Below are 25,030 nucleotides of genomic sequence, written 5' to 3'. Positions count from 1 at the left end.
AAACTTCTACCCTTAGAAATCTGGTTAAATGATTTTGTTTATAAATAATTTTTTAAATGATTAGAAAATTTTATTACATGAGAAATATTTAAAAATCAATCTATGTATTTGATTAATCATTAAGTAGAAAATAATTATAGATGTGCTAGATTAATTATACTGAAATACAAAATGAATAAAATGTTAAACTATGATAATTTGGCATGAGTTGAAATAGCTCACTGCTGGACATGAGTTTAAGATTTTTTTTTTTTTTTTTTTAAGATATGTTTTTAACTCTTGGCCATAATGAAGGAGACCAAGTTGAACCATATTAAAAATCCCAAAATTCAACATGTCAACCTTCTCTTTGTGGGTGATTCTAGATAACTTTACACTTCCTTCAGGTGTTTCTTTTATCTACATTTTATATCAGGAGCTTTAATGAGGAAATTCAAGGACAATGTGCTCCTCTGGGTCAACTAGAGTCATTTAAAGTTTAACTCATTCATCCTGGGTGACACCAGTGAGCTCTTAACATCATTACTGAAGAGACAGAAAATGTGTATTAAAAGTACATGATTGGCCTATTAGAATGCTGTGGAGTAAGAAGAAGGGAGGCACCTAATTTTTTAAAACAAATTAATTTTATATTTCCTGATTCACAGTTCAAATGGAATGAGCAATTTTAATTTTCTTTGCATGAAAATTTAACTAGGTGATATCATGCCTTTTGGGTACAGTTATGTAATTAAAATTTGCACCTGATTTTAAGAGTTCCAGTCATCAGCATATTGTCAGAGGAATTTTTGTGAGTTGAGACAAACTGCTTGCAAAAAGACATACTAACTTTGTGAAGGGCAGCTAGAAAGATAAAATGAGTTAGGATTCAGGTTACTACCTGGCTGAGGAAATTTGGTTATTGACAAAGAATCAGTGAAGTAAATTCCTTTATTGGTTCTCATAACAGATGCAAGAATAATTAGAGACTGACCCAGATTTGCTAATAGTAAACCTATTCAAAATATAATGGGAAGAACCAACAAAATACTGTCACACCTATTCTTACCTACAACATTTCTATAGTGGTCATCCGTCTGCCTTCAATTCTTACTCCCTTTCCTGCCCAATCACAGGTTTAGGTCAGAAAAGATTATGAAGAGCTGAGGAAAGGAGATAGGAAAAAGACTTCATATATTTTAGTCTACTTAAATATGCTTAAGTATATGTGGATCTGTCTTTCTCCTTTTCTCTCTCGGCACTCTGAGAAAACAATCTTTCTTCATCATTGGTGAACACTAATTAATAAACCTGAACTTTGAGTGACTATGATTCAGAGAGCTTCTCTAATCATTTTCAGTTAGCATATTTATTTGTGTGTTAAAAATAAATTTTCTTGAAATCTCTGTGTATTTATCTCCTGTTGCTGCTGTAGTAAATTACTATAACCTTAGTAGTTTAAAATATTTACTCCTTTATATTTCTGGAGGTCAAATATCTGAAATCTGTCCTACAGGGATCAAGCCAAGGTTTAGGAGGGCTCTGAGAGTGTAACCGAAAAGGACCCTATGAGGCCTTCCCAGAATAGACCCCAACCCGTGTCCTCCACCTGCCTTTTGTCTGTAGGAAATCTTTAGTCAAAGAATAAATTTAATCAGGGAACTGAGATAACGCAGAAAGAAAGGAAAACAGTCAAGCAAGACAAAATAATATTTTAGCCATTAAACAAAGTCAAGGACCTTTAGTTCTTCCTCACGGACTATAGATAATGTTCTGAGCCATGTCCTTTGAGTTATTTTGCAGTTACCTAAACACCCACCAGGTGGAAGAAGTTAACTGTCTGCTGCCCACAAGCATGTAGACCCCAGACTGATTGGAACCAGAAGGTTGATGATGCCGACTCCCGATTATCTCACCACCAGCCAATCAGAGGAATGTCCACGAGCTGACCACGCCCTGCTCCTTGAACACTGTAAGACTCCTCACTACCCCCTCCAGGGGGGGGGTACAGAGTTTTGAGAGCATTAGCCCACTGTGGCCCCCTTTGCCTGGCAAAGCAATAAAACTGCTCTTTTCTACTTCACCCAAAACTCTGTCTCTACATTTCTACTTGGCACCGGTGAACAGAGGTCGAGTTTCAGCAAGAAGGGGAGACTCTGTTTCCATGACTTTTTCAGCATCTAGTGACCACCTATATTCCTTGGCCTGTGGACTCTTCCTCCATCTTCAAAGAACATCACTCAAATTTCTGTGTCTGTCATCACATCACTTTCTCTGTCCCTTACTCCTTCTGTAGCTCTCTTATAAGAATCTTTGTGATTAAATCAGGCCCATCTGGATAATCTAGAATACTCTCCTCATATCAAGATCCTTGTCTCAATCACATCTTCAAAGTCTCTCTTTCCATATAAGATAACATTTGTCGGTTCTTGGGATTACACAAGGGCTTATTTGGGGTGCCGTTATTCAGCCAACCATATGCTGGATTCCCAGAACTGTTTATGAAAGTTATGCCTTCGGTTTATTTAACATCTACTTCTGATGCACCTGTTTACAGATATTATGGCACTAACTCCTGATCATGAGCATTTAGGGAGGAAAGTAACCATCCTAAAGTTCCAAAACATGATACGAATGAGATTCATGTAAACAACTGCACTTTAAAAAGTAGTTTCACCGGTGATTTCTCCTTAATTTTTAAGCGGTGACTTTTAAATTGTAAAGATGTCTTCAAGCATGATTTTTTTCTATTTGTTTTTCTGTTTCATTATTAATGAAGACATATTGACACCTTTAGTTTATCTGAGACATTTAAATTATTTACATTTGTTTCTTTTAAATATGAACGTTTCAACCATTCACAGAAATTGCACTAATATAGATGAATTAAGCTGTCATTTCTTCTAAAGGTATTTTAATTTACTTTTTCACTTGATATGAAAATTCTGCTGAAAATAAACAAGAGAAGTGACAAAATATATGCTTATAATTTCTCCATTCTTGCTCTTATAAACGGATAAGGGTATGAAATAAATCAAGTCAAATTTTAAAAGTGTGAGAGAAGTTTTTGAATATATTCATCGCTTAAAATTTTTCCTACTATATAGTTAGTGTTAATTATTATAATTAATGAATAAAAATCATGTGGAATTACAAAGTACTACTCATTGTAAACCAATTAATTTACAACTGCATGTAGATGTGACATGGACATAAACACTAATTCCTGAGTATTTCTATTTTTGTCCTAGAACTACTATTAAGACACCTGTAAATTTCCTGTACACAAAGTTCTTGACAAATAATAAAAGCTGTGTGATAACTTTAATTTCTATTAATCCTTTTAAGTTGGAAACTTTTGTTGCTTTATTACTGCTTGCTGCCTAGGAAAGCAAAGTCAAGAGGACCCTGATAATACTATGGGAGTCTAATCATCAAAAAGTTTCTAACACTTTCTGTAACTAACAACCTTAGGGCAATAAAACCATTTCAAAATTGCTTAAATATGAAACCTAGGAAAGATTTTTTTCTTGTGCTCTTTGGAAAATTTCTTTCAAGTCAAAGCATATAGTTTTTATTTACTTATTTAAAATGACAGTGATTCAAATGATTAAAATATACTGAAGAACTAGAATAAAGAAGTAACTACACTGATGAAAAGTACTTTAAAACTAAAACCTAGTGTGAGGATGCTTTTCTCTGTTAAAAACTGTTTTAGGCAGGAGCCAACTTCCCTGGCAAGAATCTGAACAAGAGCAGGAACAATTACACAACTAATGAAGGACACTCAGAAGCCATCGAGAAATCTGTCTAACCTCAAGATTATCATACTAAGTGAAGTAAGTCAGAAAAAGAAAAATACCATATGATATCACTTATATGTGGAAGCTAAAATATGACACAAATGAACTTATCTATGAAACAGAAACAAATATAGAGAACAGACTTGTGGTTGCCAAGGGGCAGGGGTGGGGGAGGGTTGGATTGAGGTTTGGAGTTAGTGGATGCAAACTATTATATATAGAATGGATAAACAACAAGGTCCTACTGTATAGCACAGGGAACTATATCCAATACCCTATGGTAAACCATAATGGAAAGGAATATATATATATATATATATATATATATATATATATATATATTCCTTTAAAATAGATATTTTAGATCTGATATTTCTTTGTTGCAGAGGACTCTCTTGTGCATTGTAGAATGCTTAGCAGCAAACCTGGCCTCTACACCAGACATCAGTAGAAGACCCAACCCCTATTTGTGACAAGCAAAAATGTTCCTAGATGTTGCCGAGTATCTCCTAGTAGGCAAAATCACACTTGGTTCCTCTGGGGATCTCTTGTTTTTGACCTTAACTACTCTTTTCCACAGATGTCTGGATGTCTTGGTTCAAAAGATGACAACTACTAATCTAGTCACTAAACCTGAAGAGAGTATCTCTGAGGACTGATAAGGAATGAAAATATTGGTGTGTTCATCTGGTTGGAAGCTTGGAATGTGATTCTTGGGGCCAATAGGAAATGGTGTCAGCTTTTCTGGTCATTTTGGAGTTTGTAGCAGATCATAGTGTGAATTTTAGATTTTGTCATATTTTGTATGTGTGTTAACTCATATTTTGAGTGTTCATATCATACTTGGCTTATCTAACACCTCTTTCTTTGATTTGTTGACTTTTAAGATATTTTACATACAAATTATTGGGAGTTGTTTTATTTATCACATAATTCTTCCCACCTTTCACCAAATGCATCTCTCTCCCAACCCCATGTTGGACTGGCTTTGACTACTGCATTATTAAGAGAAAGGTCTCCTGTTAGTTTATGGAATCTGGGCTTTTCCTTCATAGAAGAGATGTTTCAAAGTTCCCATCCACTCCATTTGGCCTGACTTGCCTTTGCTGAAGTTTTGCTGCCTTTTCTGGAAGAAGGTTAGTCATATGCAAAGAAATAAGGAGATCTACCTTCATAGAGCTTAAAGTTCAACTTACTCTAGTCTGAAAGATAATAAAAGAGAGACGTGAAGAACTCTATTGTTATCTGGGAAGCTGGTTGGCGACAGCTATTAAGAAGAACCATAGAAAAAGGAAGTGACATGTATGGGCCTGGAAAACTTCAACATATTAGATTGGGCATCTAGGGAAGGACTCATTGAGGGTAAACATTTGAGAAAAGGCCTAACAGAATGGAGAATCCCACAAATCAGACATTTGGGTCAAAATATTCAGTTCAAAAGCCCTGAGGCAAGAGCACACCTGGGTTCTAGGAAATTCAAAGAGGCCATTATTGGTGTTTTAGAGGGAACTAGAAGAAATAGGATTAATTAAGCCTCTGGTTAAACACTTACCTAATCTAGCCCTGGAAAGTCTAACTATGTGAGCCTTCGAATTCATCTGTGTGTGTGTGTGTGTGTGTGTGTGTGTGTGTGTGTGTGTGTGTATGAGAGAGAGAGAGACAGACAGACACAGACACAGGCAGGCAGAGAAGAGAGAGCCAGAGAGAGAAACAGAGAGGGAGAGAGAAAGAGAGATTCGGTTTAGACTTTCTGTTGTTGAAACTAAATTTTAGAATTCTAAATTCTACAACACATGCAACTTGCACTCATATTGAATTCTAATTGGAGATTTACTTTTTTCAGTGTGAGTTTGCATAAGTCACGCTTGTGGAAACTAATTGTTAAAAAAAAGATTTAACTAGAGAGGGGAAATAGAAGAGATAAATAAAATAGATGGTGATGTTAAACTAAATGAGCTTTAAAATTTGTTTTTTGTTGGTTCACCAATGTAGCCTTATAAGGACTTACACAAAGATGAAATAAAACATAAACTGCATCCTTCTATCTGTATTCCTGAACTAGTTGTAAAAGAAGAGAAACAAAAGACTGTGTACAAAGCTCTTGGGGCATTTTCTTTAATGGTATAACAAGCAGCAACCAACAATTCTGTCATAAGATCAGGAAGCTATAAAGTATTTGGATAGACACAAACCAGAAATTGTGGTTCTAACTATGTGTATTAACTGTTAAAAATAAAATAAAATTTACTAGTAAATCACTGAAAGTCTAAGGAAAAGAAATTCTGAGTCATTGCTCTGAGGCAGTGTAAACAGTATATAATTGCATAGTGCCTATATTTTTAATAATGTGCATAATACCAATCAGATTTTTAAATTTAGTGGCTGTCATTTATTCATTTTTATAAACATGAAAATTACAGTAAGTTTTTTTGCTATGAACTCAATGTTTTCAATGATTTATTCATACATAGTGATTATTAGAAATCTGACTATCAATTGTAAAGTAACAATTGTTTTACCATGAGGGCATTTATATTATTAATATTGAGAATGTAATTGACATTGTGAAAGTGCTTGATTAGAAATTCTTCATTACAATTTCAATGAGAAAGTTTACCATCTTTATGCCACTTCAATTAGAAAGAAATTGAATTGAAAATAGAGACATTTAACCCATGATGAAGAGCATGGCTTAGAATGAATAAGGTTCTGACCTATGGGCTTTTTTACCCCTAATATTGTCCAGCCTGTTGCATTTAATATAAACTTACTAATCTTAAAGTCATTACAGGATATGCCTTATTCTTCATATTACTTCAATTAAATGAATAATCAAAAGACATAATTTTCTGATTATAATTTTAGTCTAATCTCATTAATTGGAGTAAACCACTGTCAAATTATTGGTTTATTTCATTTTAGCCTATATACACATCTGTATAATACAAATATCATCCAGACTCCACTGGCCATCAAAACTCCAATCAATCTTGGTCTTTCCTTACATCCGGGATTAACTCGAAGCCTCTCTGTGAATCCTCAAACCCTATTCTCCACACTTCTCTCTGGTTCCCTGTTTCTCTGTCTCCGTGTGTATTAATTTGTCCCTGGACCACGCAGGTCACAGACCTCAGAAACTTCATGTTTCCATAAAAGTAATTCAAATATACCAGGGAAATCTCATGTTTATTAAAGTTTATAAAGTCCTAAATGATTATGGAGATGGAAGACATCAGATGCTACATCATCTTGTACCATCTGATTCACTCCCTCCCCTGAATGTTATGCGGCCTGATATATAACCTCTTCAGATGTCTGAGCACTCTGGGAGGATGACTGCTGTAGGAGGAGAACTGCCATGACTGTTGACCTTTCCCACAACCCAGAAAGTTCATAAACAACATCTTATTTTGTTATGAGCAGCAGTTAATATCATAAATATATATATATATATATATATATATATATATATAACTAAATTGTAGTTAGACTAATACAGCCAATTTTTACTAAACATTCTGATTTGAGTATTTTCCAAAACTCATGATACACTTCAAAAGTATAGACTAAATTGGATATATGTTCTATTATATGGGTACATTATAATTTTTAGCTAGTTTTTGCTTAATTTGATTACTTTGATTCTAAAATAAGTAACAATATAGTGAATATTTCCTACATGTTTGATGTAATCTTGTTTTCTTCAGGTATTTCTAGATTTTGAATGATTATGGATTGAAAACCTTGGGTACATTCTACTAAATTGCCATGCATTGGGTTGATATCAAGTCCTATTTTCCCTGTATACATGTGAGAATGCTGTCTCATTCTTCCATGTGGTATGGAAAGGACACCAAGGATCTCAAACAAAAGTCTTTTGACTTTTCTTGGACTTGGAGAGAGAAAGCAGGGCTAGGGGTGGAGAAGTAGTAAGTTGGTGTGCAGAAGAACACTCAGCCAAGGCCCCTCCATGAGGAGGTCTCCCTGGAGGCTCCTGGGACTGTCCCAGCTGAGGCCCTCGCACCACACAAAGAAACGGGCTTGGACTGGGAATAAAATGCATGTGAGCGGGCTGAGGGGGGTTGGGGCGTGGCTGAGTGTCGACTGCAACTCATTCCAGGCACCTGTGGAGCACTGGCTGGGCACACAGTCCAATGTGGGCCACTTCCCCCAGGAGGCCTGCCCGGGCAATGCCTCCTAATTGTCTAGGGTTGAGGGTGAAAGGTCACACATAAGATTTTGGCCTAGAGCTAGACTTTACATGTCTCCTTAAGGTCCGTCAATATTCCCCTATATATTTTTCATACATATGTTAATATATATACACAAGATATTTTAAGTATATACAGCATTATAATTTTTGTATTTTCTTCATGAATTAAAATTATGCTATTAAAAATCATCATAAATTTCTTATTTTATGCCTTAAAGTCTAGTTTACATTAAATTAATATAGCCATCACCAATTTCTTTTATTGATATTACACTGATATATCTTTTTCCATCATTTTATTTCAGTAAAGACATTATATTTTGATTGTCTCATGTAAACAATAAACATCTGGATTATATTTATTTTTAATGAAAATTCAGTTTGATAATCTTGGCGTATGGTTGCCATTTTTCTATGTTTTGATGAGCAGAAGCTTTAAACTTGTCCAATCAATTGGTTTTGTGTCCTTTGCTCAGTGAAAGTCCATGAGGAGTAGCCTTTGTTTTTCTGCTTGTTTTTCTTCCCTAGGAGCTTAATAATTTTATCATTTATTCTTAGAAAAACTCACTGGTTAATTTTATATTTTTTAATTTATAGATTTTTAATAAACAGTCATGAGATATGTATATCGAACCCTCTTACTGCTATTTTTTCTGTCTTTATATTTTATTTCATTTACTTACTTTTTTAGACTGGTAAGGAAAAGAAGGAAAAACATCTGAGTTGTCTAGTCCCATGTCAAATTAATTAAGCTTATAATCACAAACTCTCCCCCTAAGAAAACTCCCAGGCCAGATGCTTCAGTGGTGACATCCATCAAATATTTGAATAAGAAATAGTCCATTATACACAAAATGTTACAAGTAATAGAGGGGGAGGGGACAAATCTTCACTCTTTTTTTTTTTTTCCGGTACGCGGGCCTCTCACTGTTGTGGCATCCCCCGTTGTGGAGCACAGGCTCCAGACGCACAGGCTCAGTGGCCATGGCTCACGGGTCCAGCCGCTCTGCAGCATGTGGGATCTTCCCAGAATGGGGCAGGAACCCGTGTCCCCTGCATCAGCAGGTGAACTCTCAACCAGTGCCCCACCAGGGAAGCCTCCACTCATTTTTATGAGGCTACATTAACCCTGATGCTAAAATCTGATAAAGACACTATGAGAAAATAAAAGTACAGTCTTATTATTTTAATAGTTATATATTATTACACTATTTATTATTTAAAATTTAAGCATTCTTTATTAATATATGAATACAAGTATTTTAGTAATAAGTTGAATACAGAAATAGATAAAATGTCTCAAGACCAAGAAAAAGTTTTCTTAAGGATGCAATATTTATTCAGAATTCTAAATCAGTTACTATATTTCACCATATTAACACACTACAAAAGAAAAATGATATGATCTTCTAACTACATTCAGACATTCCGAATAAGCAATTGACAAACCTCACCAACCCTTCATGATCAAACTCAGTAAATTAGGAATCAAAGGGAACTTCTTCAATCTGATAGAGGCTATCTCCAAATATCTAAGGGTACAAGTGAAAGTCTGATTGCTTTCCCCCTAAAATTGGCAAATGTATGCACAGTTCTCTTCACCTGTTATTAGAAATTCTTATCAATATAATAAAATATGTAAAAGAAATAAAATATAAAGATAGGAAAAATAGCTGTAAGGGGTTTGATATACATATCTCATGGCTGTTCTTAAAAATCTATAAGTTATGAGAAAATAGAACTAACCAGGCCAATAGCATTCCTTTCTTGCTAATATTTTATCTAATCGAAGTCATTAAACTTAAATTAGAATTACCAACAAACAAAAAAAGAAAGAAAGCAGAGTCTGCAAGGTGATGAAAAGTTCAGTTAAACTTCTTAAAAGAAAAATTCAAATTGGAGTTAGAGTCAATAACATACAGGTAATTGTTGAGGCGCTATCAAAGGTGAGACCTCCCAGGGAAAATCGGCAGTGGAGGAAGAAAAACATAAACATAAATGTCAGAGATAAATACTCAGAGACTATCCTGAAACAAAACAGGAACCAAAACCAAAACATAAACAGGATAATATAAAATAAATTAAAACCAAAATGGGAGAGGCATTTCAACTAGACATTTTGCTACTCAGGAAAGGGTAGGTACATTGTAAAGGAAAAAGAAATGGTAATACATCCCTTATATTGAACATAGATATGTGTAGTGCTTGCAAGTATGAGTTCTGGAGTCGGAGTACTTTCCAATATGCCTCATCCCCATCAACATATGTGAACTTGAGGACATATTCAAAAGCTCAGTAGACATTTTATTTTTCTATAAAATGCGATGAGATTTATGTGAAGATCAAATGAGGTAATAACCATTATGATACACTATAATGCCACATGTATTATAGGTGCTAGAGGTTATGTTCTTATACTATGTATTCTTGTACAGTAACATTATTATATTTTAGGATGTTTGCAAAAGTACACATATATATTTTTCCATGGTCCATTCCATAAGCTGGATTCACATTTTTTTCAAAATATTTTATTAAAATATTTTATAACCCAGAAAAGTAGAGAAAATAATAAAATGAACAGCATGATCTTACCATCCTTATTTGCTAAAAGTTAATTAAAAACAAATAAAGCATTACAGATACATTGGAAGTCCCATCTGCCCCATTTCACTCCCTAACCTATATCCCTATAAGTGTCTTTCTAGTAAAGCCAGTGTGTGTAAATAACCCTCATGTAAATGTTTACTCTTCTGCTGTAGACTATGCAATCATAGTAAATATGGATTTGCTTGTATTTCAAAATTTTAATTAATCATTATCATAATTTACATATATAATTTTCAATAATATTTTAAAATTCAACATTATACTTTGATATTTATAAATATTAATACATGTTCACTATTTTAATCATTCTTTATAATCTCATGGTATGACTGTGCCAGGATAAATTGATCCATTTTCCTATCCATAGGCCTTAGGTTGATTCAGATTTGGAGTAAAAATTTTTGTACACATCTCTTTCAGTACAAACGTAATTGTTTCTCCAATAGACCTACCTAAAAATGGAACTTCTGAGTTGTAGGATATGCCTTACCATGTGTAACATACACACTCTGTTTTTGTAAAGTCATTTCAAAAACTACCCCCACAAATAATATATTTTATGCCCTAATAACTACCAGACAAATTGTATTTCCCACCTGGCTCAAGAGCTGAAGGCATTAGTAACTATGGTTTTATATATACAGACACATATAACCAGTACTCAATTAGTTATATACTTATTTTATAATAAATACACTGACTAGAACACTTAATAATGCCCTCCCAACATAATTCTTATAAGTTAAAAACCTCTAGTACTAAACCTGATATAACTCATATTTAAATATACAGAAAATGATATATTTATCTGGCTTATATTAATAAAAGCATTTGAAATAGGGACTGACAGAAGCTGTTGCATTTTGAGGTGCTGAGTTACTTTGCCACAAACTAAATTACTTACTCTGAATCTTCCGATTACATTGAAACACCATCCTTCATTCAGACAATTGATGGTGAAAAGTCTGCAGCGGTCAATTACTTTCTCACAGTTTTTTCCAGTAAATCCTGGAATACAACTGTAAATGAATCACTGTAAGTAAAAAAAACTTGCAATTTAAATATTTTCACAGAAGTCTATTAACAGGCTGTCCAAAATAATAATGCTTTGTTTAAATTACATATAACATTTATTATCACATTATGTTTTCAATCATTGATTTTGTCCATGCATACTTGTGTTCTTTTTGTTTGTTTGTTTGCGTTCAGCCTGGGATCAGTTTATTTTATTTATTTATTTATTTTTACATCTTTATTGGAGTATAATTGCTTTACAATGGTGTGTTAGTTTCTGCTTTGTAACAAAGTGAATCAGTTATATGTATACATATGTTCCCATATCTCTTCCCTCTTGCGTCTCCCTCCCTCCCACCCTCCCTATCCCACCCCTCTAGGTGGTCACAAAGCACCAAGCTAATCTCCCTGTGCTATGGGGCTGCTTCCCACTAGCTATCTATTTTACGTTTGGTAGTGTATATATGTCCATTCCACTCTCTCGCTTTGTCACAGCTTACCCTTCCCCCCCCCATATCCTCAAGTCCATTCTCTAGTAGGTCTGTGACTTTATTCCTGTCTTACCCCTAGGTTCTTCACGACATTATTTTTTCTTAGATTCCATATATATGTGTTAGCATATGGTATTTGTCTTTCTCTTTCTGACTTACTTCACTCTGTATGACAGACTCTAGGTCCATCCACCTCATTACAAATAGCTCAATTTTGTTTCTTTTTATGGCTGAGTAATATTCCATTGTATATATGTGCCACATCTTCTTTATCCATTCATCCGATGATGGACACTTAGGTTGTTTCCATCTCTGGGCTATTGTAAATAGAGCTGCAATGAACATTTTGGTACATGACTCTTTTTGAACTTTGGTTTTCTCAGGGTATATGCCCAGCAGTGGGATTCCTGGGTCATATGGTAGTTCTATTTGTAGTTTATTAAGGAACCTCCATACCACTATGGAGAACAGTATGGACATACTTGTGTTCTTTACAAAGTAGAAGTTTTATTTGTTTAGAGGGAATGTGAATAAACTACATCTTCATTGAATGGTCTTAATATTACTTTTTGGAGATGTAAGAGTAAAATCAACTTTGGCCTAAATGGATATTTAACAATAAAATATAGGTTTTAGAAAACTATTGGAATAAATGAAAGCATTATTGAAATGTGAAGAAAAATGGCAAGTGAGGTTTCTAATGTCTAGTAGAGCCATTCTATACTGATGATATGCGCTCAAGAGTTAACGACACAGGAATTTTAGACATATTGTAAAGAATTACAGTGGACAGTGTATGGTCATAACTGGGCCAAATATAAGGTTTTGTTTGTTTCTTTGTTAGTTGTCATAGTTACCTTTTTTATAAAGCAATCAGGCTTTTTGAGTGTAATCTAAGTGCCTGATATCAAGCTTTGGATTGCCATGGCATCCATTGTCACACATCCACCTGGAATAAACATATTGCCAGCTGTGTGATGCCTACTCAGGCCTAGACAAGAAGCCTGGCCTCACGTACCCTGGAGCTCCCCTTTTAGAGACCCCTGAGTGACCCAGGTAACTGGCCTCTTGAGTGACCCCACCTCCACACCTTACCCTTCCTGTTCCCTGATTCTCACTGTTAGGGTTTAAATTCACCAGTAACGAGTGACCCCACCCTCAACCCCAGAAAGGCAGAGAGCCCCAGGCTCTCCTCTCTCTCTCTCTGTGTCTTTCTCTCTTCCCCCCTTGTCACAGGGCTGTCGGTGCTGGTACCCTTTACCCTCCAGGCCCTGTGAGTATTATCAGGACTTTTCTTTTAAGTTCCCTGATGGTTGCTGCTGAGGTGCGTCTTGTGGTCATAATAAGACCCACAAGGGCCACCCTAGCCAGAGCATTGGTTCTCTTTGGGGAAATGTCCTTGGGGGCTGCCACAGGTAGTGCAGACCAGGTGAGGGCCCTGGGCATTCCTAGCCAATGGCATCACTATCTAAAGACTGAGACAGACAGGAAATCAATCTGGATTCCAGTCCACTGCAGTGCATTAGCTGCAATCAATAAGGTGCTAAAGAACACACAGTGGTGTTCAGGCTTTCTTTGCCTTCACTCTCATTAATTCATGAGAAATATTCCAGTCTTTTAACTCACATTTAGTAAACTTCTGTTATCAAGTGAATTGGGCATCAAATCAAATGATAATATGTCTCTCTAAAGTACACACTAGAGGATTATGACCAAAAATTATACTTGTTAAAATGAAGTTGTTACAAGCTGAGTTAATAATAAAATGAATTGTACCATATAGTCATTATTTTAAATTTATTAAGTACTCTGTATAATTTCATAAAAGAACCAAAGACCACATTGACACAGTCCAACGAAAATAGCATCAGTAAAACACTTCAGTAATTCACCATTCCTGCTGTTTGAGGCTCAGCTTTGCAAACTCACCTCGAGAATTAAATCATACCTTCATCCATCAGGAATAACCATGTATTTTTTTAAAGATCTACAATGTGCCAGCCACTAGGTTAATTATTTTCACAAATTTATTATTTTCTAATTCAATTTTTATAATTCTTGTGTGATATTAATTATTACCACTATGATATAAATGAGGAAATATATTCAAAAAAGTTAAGTCAGTTGCTTTGGTCATATGACTAGTTTTAGAGCTGTTATTAAAGTATGATTTAAATTTAAATGTATTGTACTCTTCTACTCCACTGATGAAACCTGTGAAGCTATGCTTACTTTGCTTCTTTTATCCTGAGGAACTAACCAGAGATCCAGAAATCATTCCAAGCACCATTTAGTTATGAAAGGTATCATGTTTACCTTTTCCTAATCGGGATGTGGATGGCAGAAAGAGGGAAGCAACAAAATATCCTGAAATTGTGATGAGTTATGGCTATCATGTTTTAATTTTCCTTTTAAGTGGGAATGAATTAAATTGGACAAGACTAGCTATCAATATACTCACTTGTATTTGTATTATTCTGGAGTATGGTTTTAAAAGATGAGAGCCAGGGCTATGAATTAAATGAAGAACTAATATTCAGTCATTAATGAGACCAGGTTGACAGACTGCTAGATGAAGATTAGGCAACAGAATCTCTGAGAAAGATGTTTCTAAACAATCCAGGGCTTACTGATCATGAAAAATTGGCCCAAAATGTTAGCACCATCATTACAAACCAAGAAGGAAGCCCCAAAACACCATATGTGACCCTTGACCCAGGGAAGTTTACCCCAAAGGCAGAGGAAACCTGTTGAGTTTCAGGTAATCAACCATCATGTGCCTCCACTACCCCCACCCCTCCCACCCCCATGGCTTGCAATCTAAGAGAAACTCCAGAATCTCATTCACAAGGAAAATGACATCCTCATAACTCAGTCTGAGGTCAGGGAAATAAAACACTTAAATAGCATTCTTAAATACATGATACGATGATCAGAGAGTGCAAACATTTAAATCAAGGTTTGTAGGGTGTGCAGTTACAGTTCACGATGAATAATAAGACATGACCATGGGGAATGGGTCAAGATTAGATGGAGGAGGAAAAAAATTATAAAATAACCATCAAAGGATTTAAGCAATCAGGTAGGTTGATTCCCAAGATGGATGCTGAAGTCATCAAGAAAGATGACAATAGTTGTAGAGAAAAGGACACAAGCCAGATGCTAGAGCCATAGTCGGGGATGGACAGGATCTGAGAGAAGAGGAGATGCTTGAAAGGAGCCTGGGGACAGAGAAACAGAGTTAGGGAGAGAATGATCTATGGAATAGCTATGTGCTAAAAATAGACAGGGTTTTGAGGGGAAACAAAACTGGTCTGGATACGGCAACAATGGCAAGGCTACCTACACTGTTCCTCAACAGATGTACGCAGGTTGTGGGTGAATGGATAGAGCCACCAAAGAAGACTCCAGGTTTCAGCCAGAAAAAAGAAAGGAAGGTATATAAAGAGAGTGTGGTGTTGCAGAATTTGCTGCTGACAAATGAGATCCCGAGGGCACAGCAGAGAATATTGAATATTGAAGTGTTAGAGGCTGTACAGAGCAGTGTGGGGCTAAGTTTGATTTGATCAGGTATGAGCTGGAAGACTTGGAGGTTACAGGATACTAATTCAACCTTTATGTATATAGCTCTGTACTAACTTCTGTCATTATGTTTTGTTAGTTATTATTCACAGGGAAATTAATAGGTTCAGGACTAAGAGAAGAAATTATACATATATTCTCAAAATGAAGCACATAGGGGGCCAAATTTAAGGATGACTTCTGTCAACTATAACAGTCCCTGAAAATATAAAATTATATGAGTAAAGCAGAAGGTCCTCTTGATGAAGAAATGTAACCAATGTCCCAGATATCTTCAGTTGGAATAGAGTTTATAACCATAATCTGAAATTTTAATACTGTGGTTAAACTTTAACAAACTTTTTTACTATGTTAAATTTCAAATTTCAGAATGATTTATTCAAAAGGAAAGCTTAGCCTTATAAATATGGCTATTGATTTCAAGGAAAGAAAAATGTAGCAACCTAGCTTTTGAGATAATTAACTCCAAGAGATTGAGGTTTCCTGTTAGTTAGGAATTATTGGGTGACCAAGTTCCTCATCCAAATGTGTGATTGCTATTTTTAAAAGGATTTTTCAAAATTACTGTGAAAATATAACTTTATTATTTGTTGAAAGGAAATATGTTGACCTATATATGTCTGTGTTACGATGTTCTATTTCAAAGTCACAGTGCATGCTTAATTAGGTTTACTTGTGACAGACACTGAAAACCCTAACCCCACCCATGGCTGATGTGGAGAGACATCATACAGACTAATGAAATGCTGAAACTGATGTGAGAAAGAAAAAAAAAGTATGTTAATACACAGAATTGACACTTAAGCAGCACAAGCTATAAATGCAACTCTGAGTAGGAAACAGGAAAAAAAAAAAAAAAACAAGCTGAGAGAATAAAATAGAACATTATTATCCCATGAAATATCTTAGAATTTGAGTGGAGAAAATAAAAAGTTTAGAAAGAAAAAACATGTATATATAACATAATTTCTGATTTTTTAAAGCCATAGTACTTATTATTATCTAGTTTATGGTGTCTTTTACAAAGATAACTCTCAATAAATATTTTTTAAACAATTGATTTTCAGGTTGGAAAAAAAATTGATGTAAGAGAGACACTAGCTGGTTGCATTACTCTCTATTTCCTGATTTGTGTTTCTTCATTTTATTCTGAATATTCAGAAGGCAATCATCTTTACATTAGACAATATTAGAGTCACTGCATTCAGTAAATATTAAAATAGCTAAGTGTGTGTGTCTCTGTGTGTGTACTCGTGTTTGTGTGTGATTGTGTGATTGTTTGTGATGGCAGTATCAGAACAGTGGGTCCTGACACTCTTCAAAGCCCTCGTGTGGTCTGGTGGGACATGCACTCCCATCCCTGGTGTGTAGTGGAGAATGTAGAGTACTACTCTCTCCAGGTGTGATGCCCTGCCCTCCAGTGCCCTGCGCCTTCAGCCCCCAGCCTCCAGAAGAGAGCTAATCAGGACCTGGAAGGCCTCACTGGAGCTGTGCTGGGCAGTGCCCTGGACATCACCTCTCACATAGGAAAAGGGGGTCCCAGAGACTGCAGCTTCAACATTGCCTTTGAAGGAGCTTCCGGGCTATCCACTGAGCTCCTGACAAACCCTCACACCCCTAACTCCTTGCCAACACTCTCAATTGCCCCACTAGGATCTAACTTCAAGGCCATCAAGGTAAACCACTTATCACCATTTACCATGGACATCTCAAGAAGCCAGAGGATTCTCAGGAGGTAATTTTATTTCCTCTCTCATCTGATCATAGTAATTTAGACCTAGTCCATACGTTCAAGTAGAGAAACTGATAGCATTATCACCTTTCTGTTCTCCCCTCTTCATTTTACTCCTTTCCAACCCCACACTTTTTTCCCCAGATTCATAATAAAAAAAAGTAAAAGCTTGGGTTAAGATGTGTGGATGAAGTAGGCGAAAAGGTGTAGGAGGATTTTCTGCATTGATGCTGTTTGAACTCAGATAAGCATCTCTGGAGAATTTTGTAGAAATGCACATTTGCAATCCCCACCCCAGACTGACTGAATTGGAAACTCTAGGAGAAGGGAAAAATGATCTGTGTTTTAAACAGCCCTTCAGGAGTTTCTAATGCAGCTAAAGTCTGGTACAGCTAGTGTGAGAATCACTGTTCCAGAAACACATACCTTCTAATATAACAATGCACAGATAAATTTTTAACTAAAGGCATTTAAGTCAAAGGGTGTTTGATTTTCTCATTATTTTCAGTGATTCTCTTAATCTCCTTTGAGAAAAGAAAAGTCGCTTTCAAGACTATTTTTTTCATTGTTTCAACTTCATGTTTTATTAGTTTATATTGATCATATGACCTTTACTTCATGTGAGTCAAAGTTAGCAACTTTTTTGCACTGTCATTGGTGAGTTTGTGGATGGGAGAATCTGGGGGCTGGAAACTGTTTTGTGTTCCCCACGTTCTTACTGATTTCTGAAGCTTGGGTTTTCACTCATCATTCAAATTAGTCTGTGTTATTTCTGCCCTTTGAATAAGTTTTATTTTTACTCTCCTGTCACTTTTCTTATCTTTCACCCTCTTTTAATCAGTAGTCTAATTTAATCAATAGAGGAGACAATGTTTTTAATTAAGTAGATTCAAGATGAGTGAGCACAATGTATATTGTGCTCAATGTAAATTTTTAAAGAATGTGGGCAATCTCAACAATTAGAATGCATACAGTGGCTCATATTAATTTCACGAGTAAGTTTACTTCAAAGTTGTTACAACTAGTTACCTATTTGACATATTTCATCCATCCTAGGGAAACCTAACGTGAATTTCTATAACTTTCATCCTATCTAAAACATGCTTTACAAAGCATTCAAGATCAAACTCCATCATTTTAAAATTAAATATATTAATTAATAATATAACAGTAAACTGAGTGATGATAACAATGTCTCTAGTTATCTAGTTTTCCCTTTGATGATAAAATATAAAACAAAGCCTTCTAGACAACTAGAATAATGTTAATAATAAAAACCAATAAAAGCATCATACTTGATAAAAAATATACATATATGAATGCATATTTACCTATATTTATATAATGCTATCCATATTTTTAAAGCTGACCACTTTTCTAAGTAGACTCACAAATATACTAGTCCTATAAGGCTCAGAACTAGAAATTATAAATTAAAAAGCCAATATTGTTAAAATATTGGCTTACCTCGATTTATAGGTAAGCTAATATAAGATTGAATGCATCCACAGATTTGACTTGATGGGTTGGATGTTCTAAGGTCTTTATATATTGAGGTTTCTCTCCATTCATTTTAGAAAATGTCAAATTTTAAAAACTTAATATGTTTTTTAACTTTGCATTTAGATTCTTTGAGATGGATGAAAATAATGTCCACTGTACATCTGTAATGCACATGCATCTGTGATATACGTGCAGGGTTTTTTTCAGTGTGCTTTTAAGGTTTTCCTGTACCACAGTTTTTATTTTTTTATTTTTTTTAATTATTTTTTTTTATTCAAGCAGAAAGTCACAAAAATTATAATCATCCTCATCAGTTTACTCAGTCCCTACCACAGCTTTTAATGTTCTGCTTTTATGGATATTCTAAAAGTTCTGAGCTTGTTTACTGCCCTTCAATAATGCCTAACAGAACTTTCTTTAAGCAGATAAAAGTCTAGCAAGATAAAAGTCAAGCAAGTGTGAAGAGTACAAATTACACTTCTTGATGGTGTGAGAAATTAACTATAAAGCTATTTAAAATGGTCTAAAGTGATAGGCCCAGATAACTAATTCACTTCTGTCATTTACAAATCGGTAATTTTTAGCAAGTCTTTATTTAAATAAGACACTGTTTCCTAAAACTTTGCCTAAAGATCCTAAAGGAAAACTCTCAGCTGAGGTCTGTGAATTGCAGGAAGAGACAATGGGTCTATACTTTCAAACAATAATAGCAACGATGTGTGTGTACAGTAGAAATAATACTGTGGGCACTTACATTATCTCTTCCTTCTAGACCTTCAAATATTATCCAGCTATCCTAAACATCTTCATTACAAAACAAAGTAGATGTTTTAAGATGGTATGCCCAAATTATGATTAAGAATTGTTCCAGGGCTTCCCTGGTGGCGCAGTGGTTGAGAGTCTGCCTGTCGATGCAGGGGACACGGGGTTGTGCCCTGGTCTGGGAAGATCCCACATGCCGCGGAGTGGCTGGGCCTGTGAGCCATGGCCGCTGAGCCTGCGAGTCCGGAGCCTGTGCTCCACAATGGGAGAGGCCCGCGTTAAAAAAAAAAAAAAAAAAAAAAAAAAAAAGAATTGCTCCAATATTTATTTAAAACCAATGCCACAACATTTAAACATTTCATAGAAAAAGCATTAAGATTTTTCTACTTTAACTGGAAATAAAATATTATAAGCCATTAAAGTTTTTTAAGCTTAAAACAGAACATTGTTTTATTTTTGTCCACAGGATTTAAAATTTATATATTTTTGTTTAAAAATAGGAAGTTAATTATACCTGCAATGATAATCTTTCTCATATTTCATACTTGTGGCATTAATCTTGCAAGGAAAAGACTCCAGTGGTGTTTGAAGTTGCTTACAATGCTTGACTGTACATATTGGTGAAAACATGCACATGATATCCTAGAAAAGATTAAAAAGTATTTTTTACAAAACAAATCTGTATATCTCAAAGATAATGAAAGGATTCTTACATGGGGAGAAATGGAAATTATTTTCATAAGCAGGTAGTAGAAGTTCTCACTCAGTGCAACAATGTGGAAGATTCTATTTTCCAAAACGTCCCAACATTGTTTCCCATGTCACACACTCTTCCTACTACCTTATTTCAACGTCCCCCTAATTGAGAATTGGGGCCATATTTACCCCCTTGAGTGTAAGCAAGCTGTGACTATGGGGAAAGGATGCTCTGTGACTTTAAAGGCTAGGTTTAAAAAGGACATACAGAGTCTAGTTATCTGGGAATGCTTGGAACCCAGCCACCATGCTGTGAGGACACACAAGCCACACAGAATAGTTTTATTTAGGATATGGCTGATAGTTCCAGTTGAGGATGTGGTTGACAACCAGCATTGACCCCTGGACATGTGAGTGAGGAAATCTTTAAGGTATGAATATTAATTCATATTATGAATGAATCTTACCAAAATGAAAGATTGTCATTTGTGGGAACTACTAAATTATTTCCTATTCTTATTTATTTAACTATTAAATAAAATGTTAAAATGCAATAATATAAAATAATCAAATAATAAAGAAAATATTTTTAAATAACTAAAAATGAAAAGTTTACAACATTATATTGTTCATAAAGGAGAGTTCTGTCAGAATAACAAAAATTAAAATTGAAGAGTAGTTTTGAGATTGGGGTTTCTATTTAAAATGGGAACAGGGAAAATAAGCAAGTTAAATACATTTTCTGATGTTCCTGAGTTTGAAAATTGCAATATGTTAATTAGAAGTTTAATTATTTGTACTTTTCAAACAGCTTAGTAATGGTAAAATATATTTTAAAACCACTCCCTTGTATGTTAGATTCAGACTTACCGTTGGAATATCAATGCAGTCAGTAACATTCTGACATGGTTTTGGTGAACACTCATTGACATAGGTTTCACAGCTTTGATTGAGATATCCTTCTTTGCATTCCAAAATGTAAGCTGAGCTTTTATTTTGACTAATTTCTCCTTTCCAACAAGACTGAGAAACAAAATGTTCCACTGACTCCTCACAGAATGGACCTTAAAAGATGAAACACACACAGAAAGAAAATATGAACATAGGCATGTACAAAAACTTGGTATAGAAAAAGTCTCTAGAGTTCATGAAATCTTCTTAAACATGTTTATCATGGTATAATTTACACGTCATAGAATTCACCCACTGCGAATCTATAAATCAATAATTTTTGCGAGTGTATATAGCTATTGGACCGTCAGCACTACCTTGTTTCAGCACATCTCCATTACCAAAAAAGGGCTTTTTTATGGTCACTCTTTGTCCCCAAATCCAGCCTCAGGCAACCATTAATCTTTCTGTCTCTACAGATTTGCTTTTTCTGGGCATTTCATATAAATGGAATGGTACAATATATTGTCTTTTGTGATTGGCTTCTTTCCTTAGAATAAAATATTTGAGAATTTTTCATGCATGTATCACTATTTTTACTCTTTATTGCCAAAGAGCAATTCAAAATATATATAATATTTTGTTTATTCATTCACAAGTTGGTAAACATTTTGGTTGTTTCTACTTTTTAACATTTTTATTGAGATGTAATTGACACATAACATTCTTAGCCTCAGGTGTACAGCATAATGATTCAATGTATGTATATATTGTGAGATCATCATCACAATAAGTCTAGTTAACATTCATAACCACACACAGTTACTGTTTGTTTTATTTTTTCTCATGATGAGAACTTTTAAGACCTACTCTCTTAGCAACTAACTTTTATGAGCAATTAATTCACTCACAAGTATTTGGGTGGATATATACTTTAGTAGCTCTTGCACAGATTCCTGACAGAGAAATTGCTGAGGTGTAAATTTATTTGTAACATTTTTTTTTTTTTTTTTTTTTTTTTTTTTGGTACGCGGGCCTCTCACTGTTGTGGTCTCTCCCATTGCGGAACACAGGCTCCGGACGCGCAGGCCCAGTGGCCGTGGCTCACGGGCCCAGCCGCTCCGCGGCATGTGGGATCTTCCCAGACCGCGGCACGACCCCGTGTCCCCTGCATCAGCAGGCGGACTCTCAACCACTGCGCCACCAGTGTAGCCCTATGTGTAACTTTATAAGAAACTGCCAAACTGTTTTGCAAGGTAGCTGTGCCATTTTTCATTCACACCATCAATCTGTGAGAGTTCCTGTTTCTCACATTCTTGCCAACATTTAATATTGTCCATTTTCTTTATTATAGCTCTTCTAGTGGTTGTGAAATAGTATCTCAATTCAATTTGCATTCTCATAAGAATAAAGATTTTGAGTAACTTCTCATGTTTATTAACCATTTGTATGTCTTCCTTAATGAAATTTACCTTCATATATAGAGAATATTTTAAATTGTGTTATTTATTTTCTTATTATTGAGTAGTGAGTGTTCTTTTCATATTCTGAATACAATTCTGTTATTGATATATGTGACTTGCAAATATTTTTTTCCTTGTGTTGCCTTGACTTTTCATTTTCTCAGTTAGTGACTTTTGGATAGGGAAAGTTTTTATTTAATTAAGTCTAAATTATCAAATCTGTTTTTCACTTTATTAAGTCCAACTTGTAAATTTTATATATCATGGCTTTGTTATAATATCTAAAAAGTCTGTCTAACCAATAGTATAAAGATTTTCTCTTATGATTTATTAGACATTATCAATTTAGCTCATAATTTAGATCTATGATCCCTTTGATTTTTTGCATGATGTGAGATAAGGATATGTTATTTCATATATATGAATAACATGTTGTTTTATATATGTATAATTTTTTACATGTTGATATATAATTGTCCAGGCAACATTTTTTTGAGAAGACTGTTCTTTTTCTATTTAGTTGCCTTTTTCACTATTGTGGAAAAACAAGTGATCATAAACATGAGTTCACTTCTGGACTCTCAATTCCTTCTCATAAGCCTATATACTTATCCATATGCAATAATACGCTGCCTGGATCAATGCAGATTGATAGTAAGTTTTGAAATTTGGCAGTCATCAAACTTTTTCCTTTTTTAAAAAATTTTCAGTCCGTATAAAGTTTTGTATAAGCTAGTCAATTTCTTCAGAAAAACCTCCTGGAATATTGACAGGGATTTCAATGAATCAATAGGTTAAACTGGGAAGAATTACCATCTCAAAAATATGGCGTTCCACTCAATGAATATGCAATACCTCTCCATTTGTTTAGATATTCTTTCATCTCTCTCCCAATGTTGTATAGTTTTCAGTTAAAGTCTTTCATTTAATTAATTAAATTTATACCTAAGCATTTTATCCTTTTGATACTATTATAAAGGGAAATGTTTTCTAATTTAATTTTTGAAATTTTGTTGCTAGTATATCAAAATACAATTAACTTTTGCATTTTATCTTGTATCCTGAAAGCTTTATAAACTCAGTCACAAGCCTGGTAGTTCTTTTTTTGCATTTCTTAGTATTTTCTACATAAGATATTATGACATCTGTTAATAAAGGTAGTTTTACTTCTTCCTTTTCAATCTGTATGTTTTTCGATCTATTTTCTCCCTATCCAAGTCTGCAACAACCTGTAAAACATTGACTAGATAGTGAAAGTGGATATCTCTGTGCTGTTCTCGTACTTAGGGGAAAATCTGCCAGCACCACTTCATTAGGGTGATATTAACTGGACAATTGTCATAGATGCTTTTTATCAGGTCGAGAGAGCTTTGTTCTTTTTCTAAGCTGTTTTAGAGTTTTTGTACTGATTGTGTGTTGGATTTTGTCAAATGGTTTTTGTCCTGGTTTTATGTGGTTTTGTCCTTCATTCTAGTAACATTAATTTATTTTTAGATGTTAAACCAATCTTGCATTCTTGGAGAAAATTCTACTTTTTTAGAGTACAAAAACATGCTTTTTGTGTTTCTGGATTTGTTGTGCTCATATTTTGTTGGGGATTTTCAATGTATATTCACAAGTGGTTCTCTTACTTGTTTTTTGCCTGGTTTTGGTATAAAGGTAATATTGGCCTCATAAGAGTGTGTTCAAAAGTCTCCCCTTTACTTCTATTTTTTGAACATTTCATAAGGATTATGATTAAATATTTGGCAAGTCTGCATCAACTATCTGTTTCTTCTTGAGACAATTTTAATAATTTGTGTCTTTCCAGAAATTTGTCCATTTCATTTAAATAGTCTAATTTCTTGGTATAATGGAGTCCATGGTATTTCCTTATAATCCTTTTAATTTTGAATGATCATTATTTATGTCCCCACTTTAAATTCTGGTTTTGTTAATTTGTGTCTTCCTTGTTTATTTCTTGGTCAGTCCAACTAAAGATATGTCAGTTTTCTTTTACTCAAAAACCAATGTTTTGTTTCATCAGTTTTTCTTATCCATTTTAACAATTTTTCCCTAATCTTACCACTTCCTTTCTTTTGTGTGTTTTGGGTTCAGTTTCTCTTCTTTCTCTAGTTATTTAAGGTAGAAGCTTAGAATATTGATTTAAGACCTTTTCCTTTTCTAATGTAGGAATTTAGAATGATAAAATTACCTGTAAACCTTGTTTTAACTACATTTCATAAATTTTGGTATGCTGTGTATGTTTGTATTCAATTGTAATGTTTTCTTTGACTCAGGTTATTTTAGAA

The 25,030-nt window shown here is 34.5% G+C and overlaps 1 protein-coding gene across 1 annotated transcript in view; it reads right to left on the bottom strand.

Moving 5' to 3' along the window:
• EYS (EGF-like photoreceptor maintenance factor) overlaps positions 1 to 25,030 on the bottom strand; it is a 1,677,823-nt gene that overhangs the window by 1,555,293 nt on the left and 97,500 nt on the right. Inside the window, exons 3-5 of the mRNA XM_027093793.1 lie at positions 21,256 to 21,449; positions 20,204 to 20,331; positions 11,510 to 11,624 (exon numbers count right to left, since the gene is read on the bottom strand). Coding sequence (XP_026949594.1) covers positions 11,510 to 11,624; positions 20,204 to 20,331; positions 21,256 to 21,449 — 437 coding nt within the window. The remainder of the gene's footprint in view (positions 1 to 11,509; positions 11,625 to 20,203; positions 20,332 to 21,255; positions 21,450 to 25,030) is intronic.

This window comes from Aethalodelphis obliquidens, unplaced genomic scaffold (genome assembly GCF_003676395.1).
Source record: "Aethalodelphis obliquidens isolate GAN/ISIS:26980383/991018 unplaced genomic scaffold, ASM367639v1 scaffold3, whole genome shotgun sequence".
NCBI lineage: Eukaryota > Metazoa > Chordata > Mammalia > Artiodactyla > Delphinidae > Aethalodelphis > Aethalodelphis obliquidens.
This window is presented reverse-complemented; position numbering and strand designations above follow the sequence as displayed.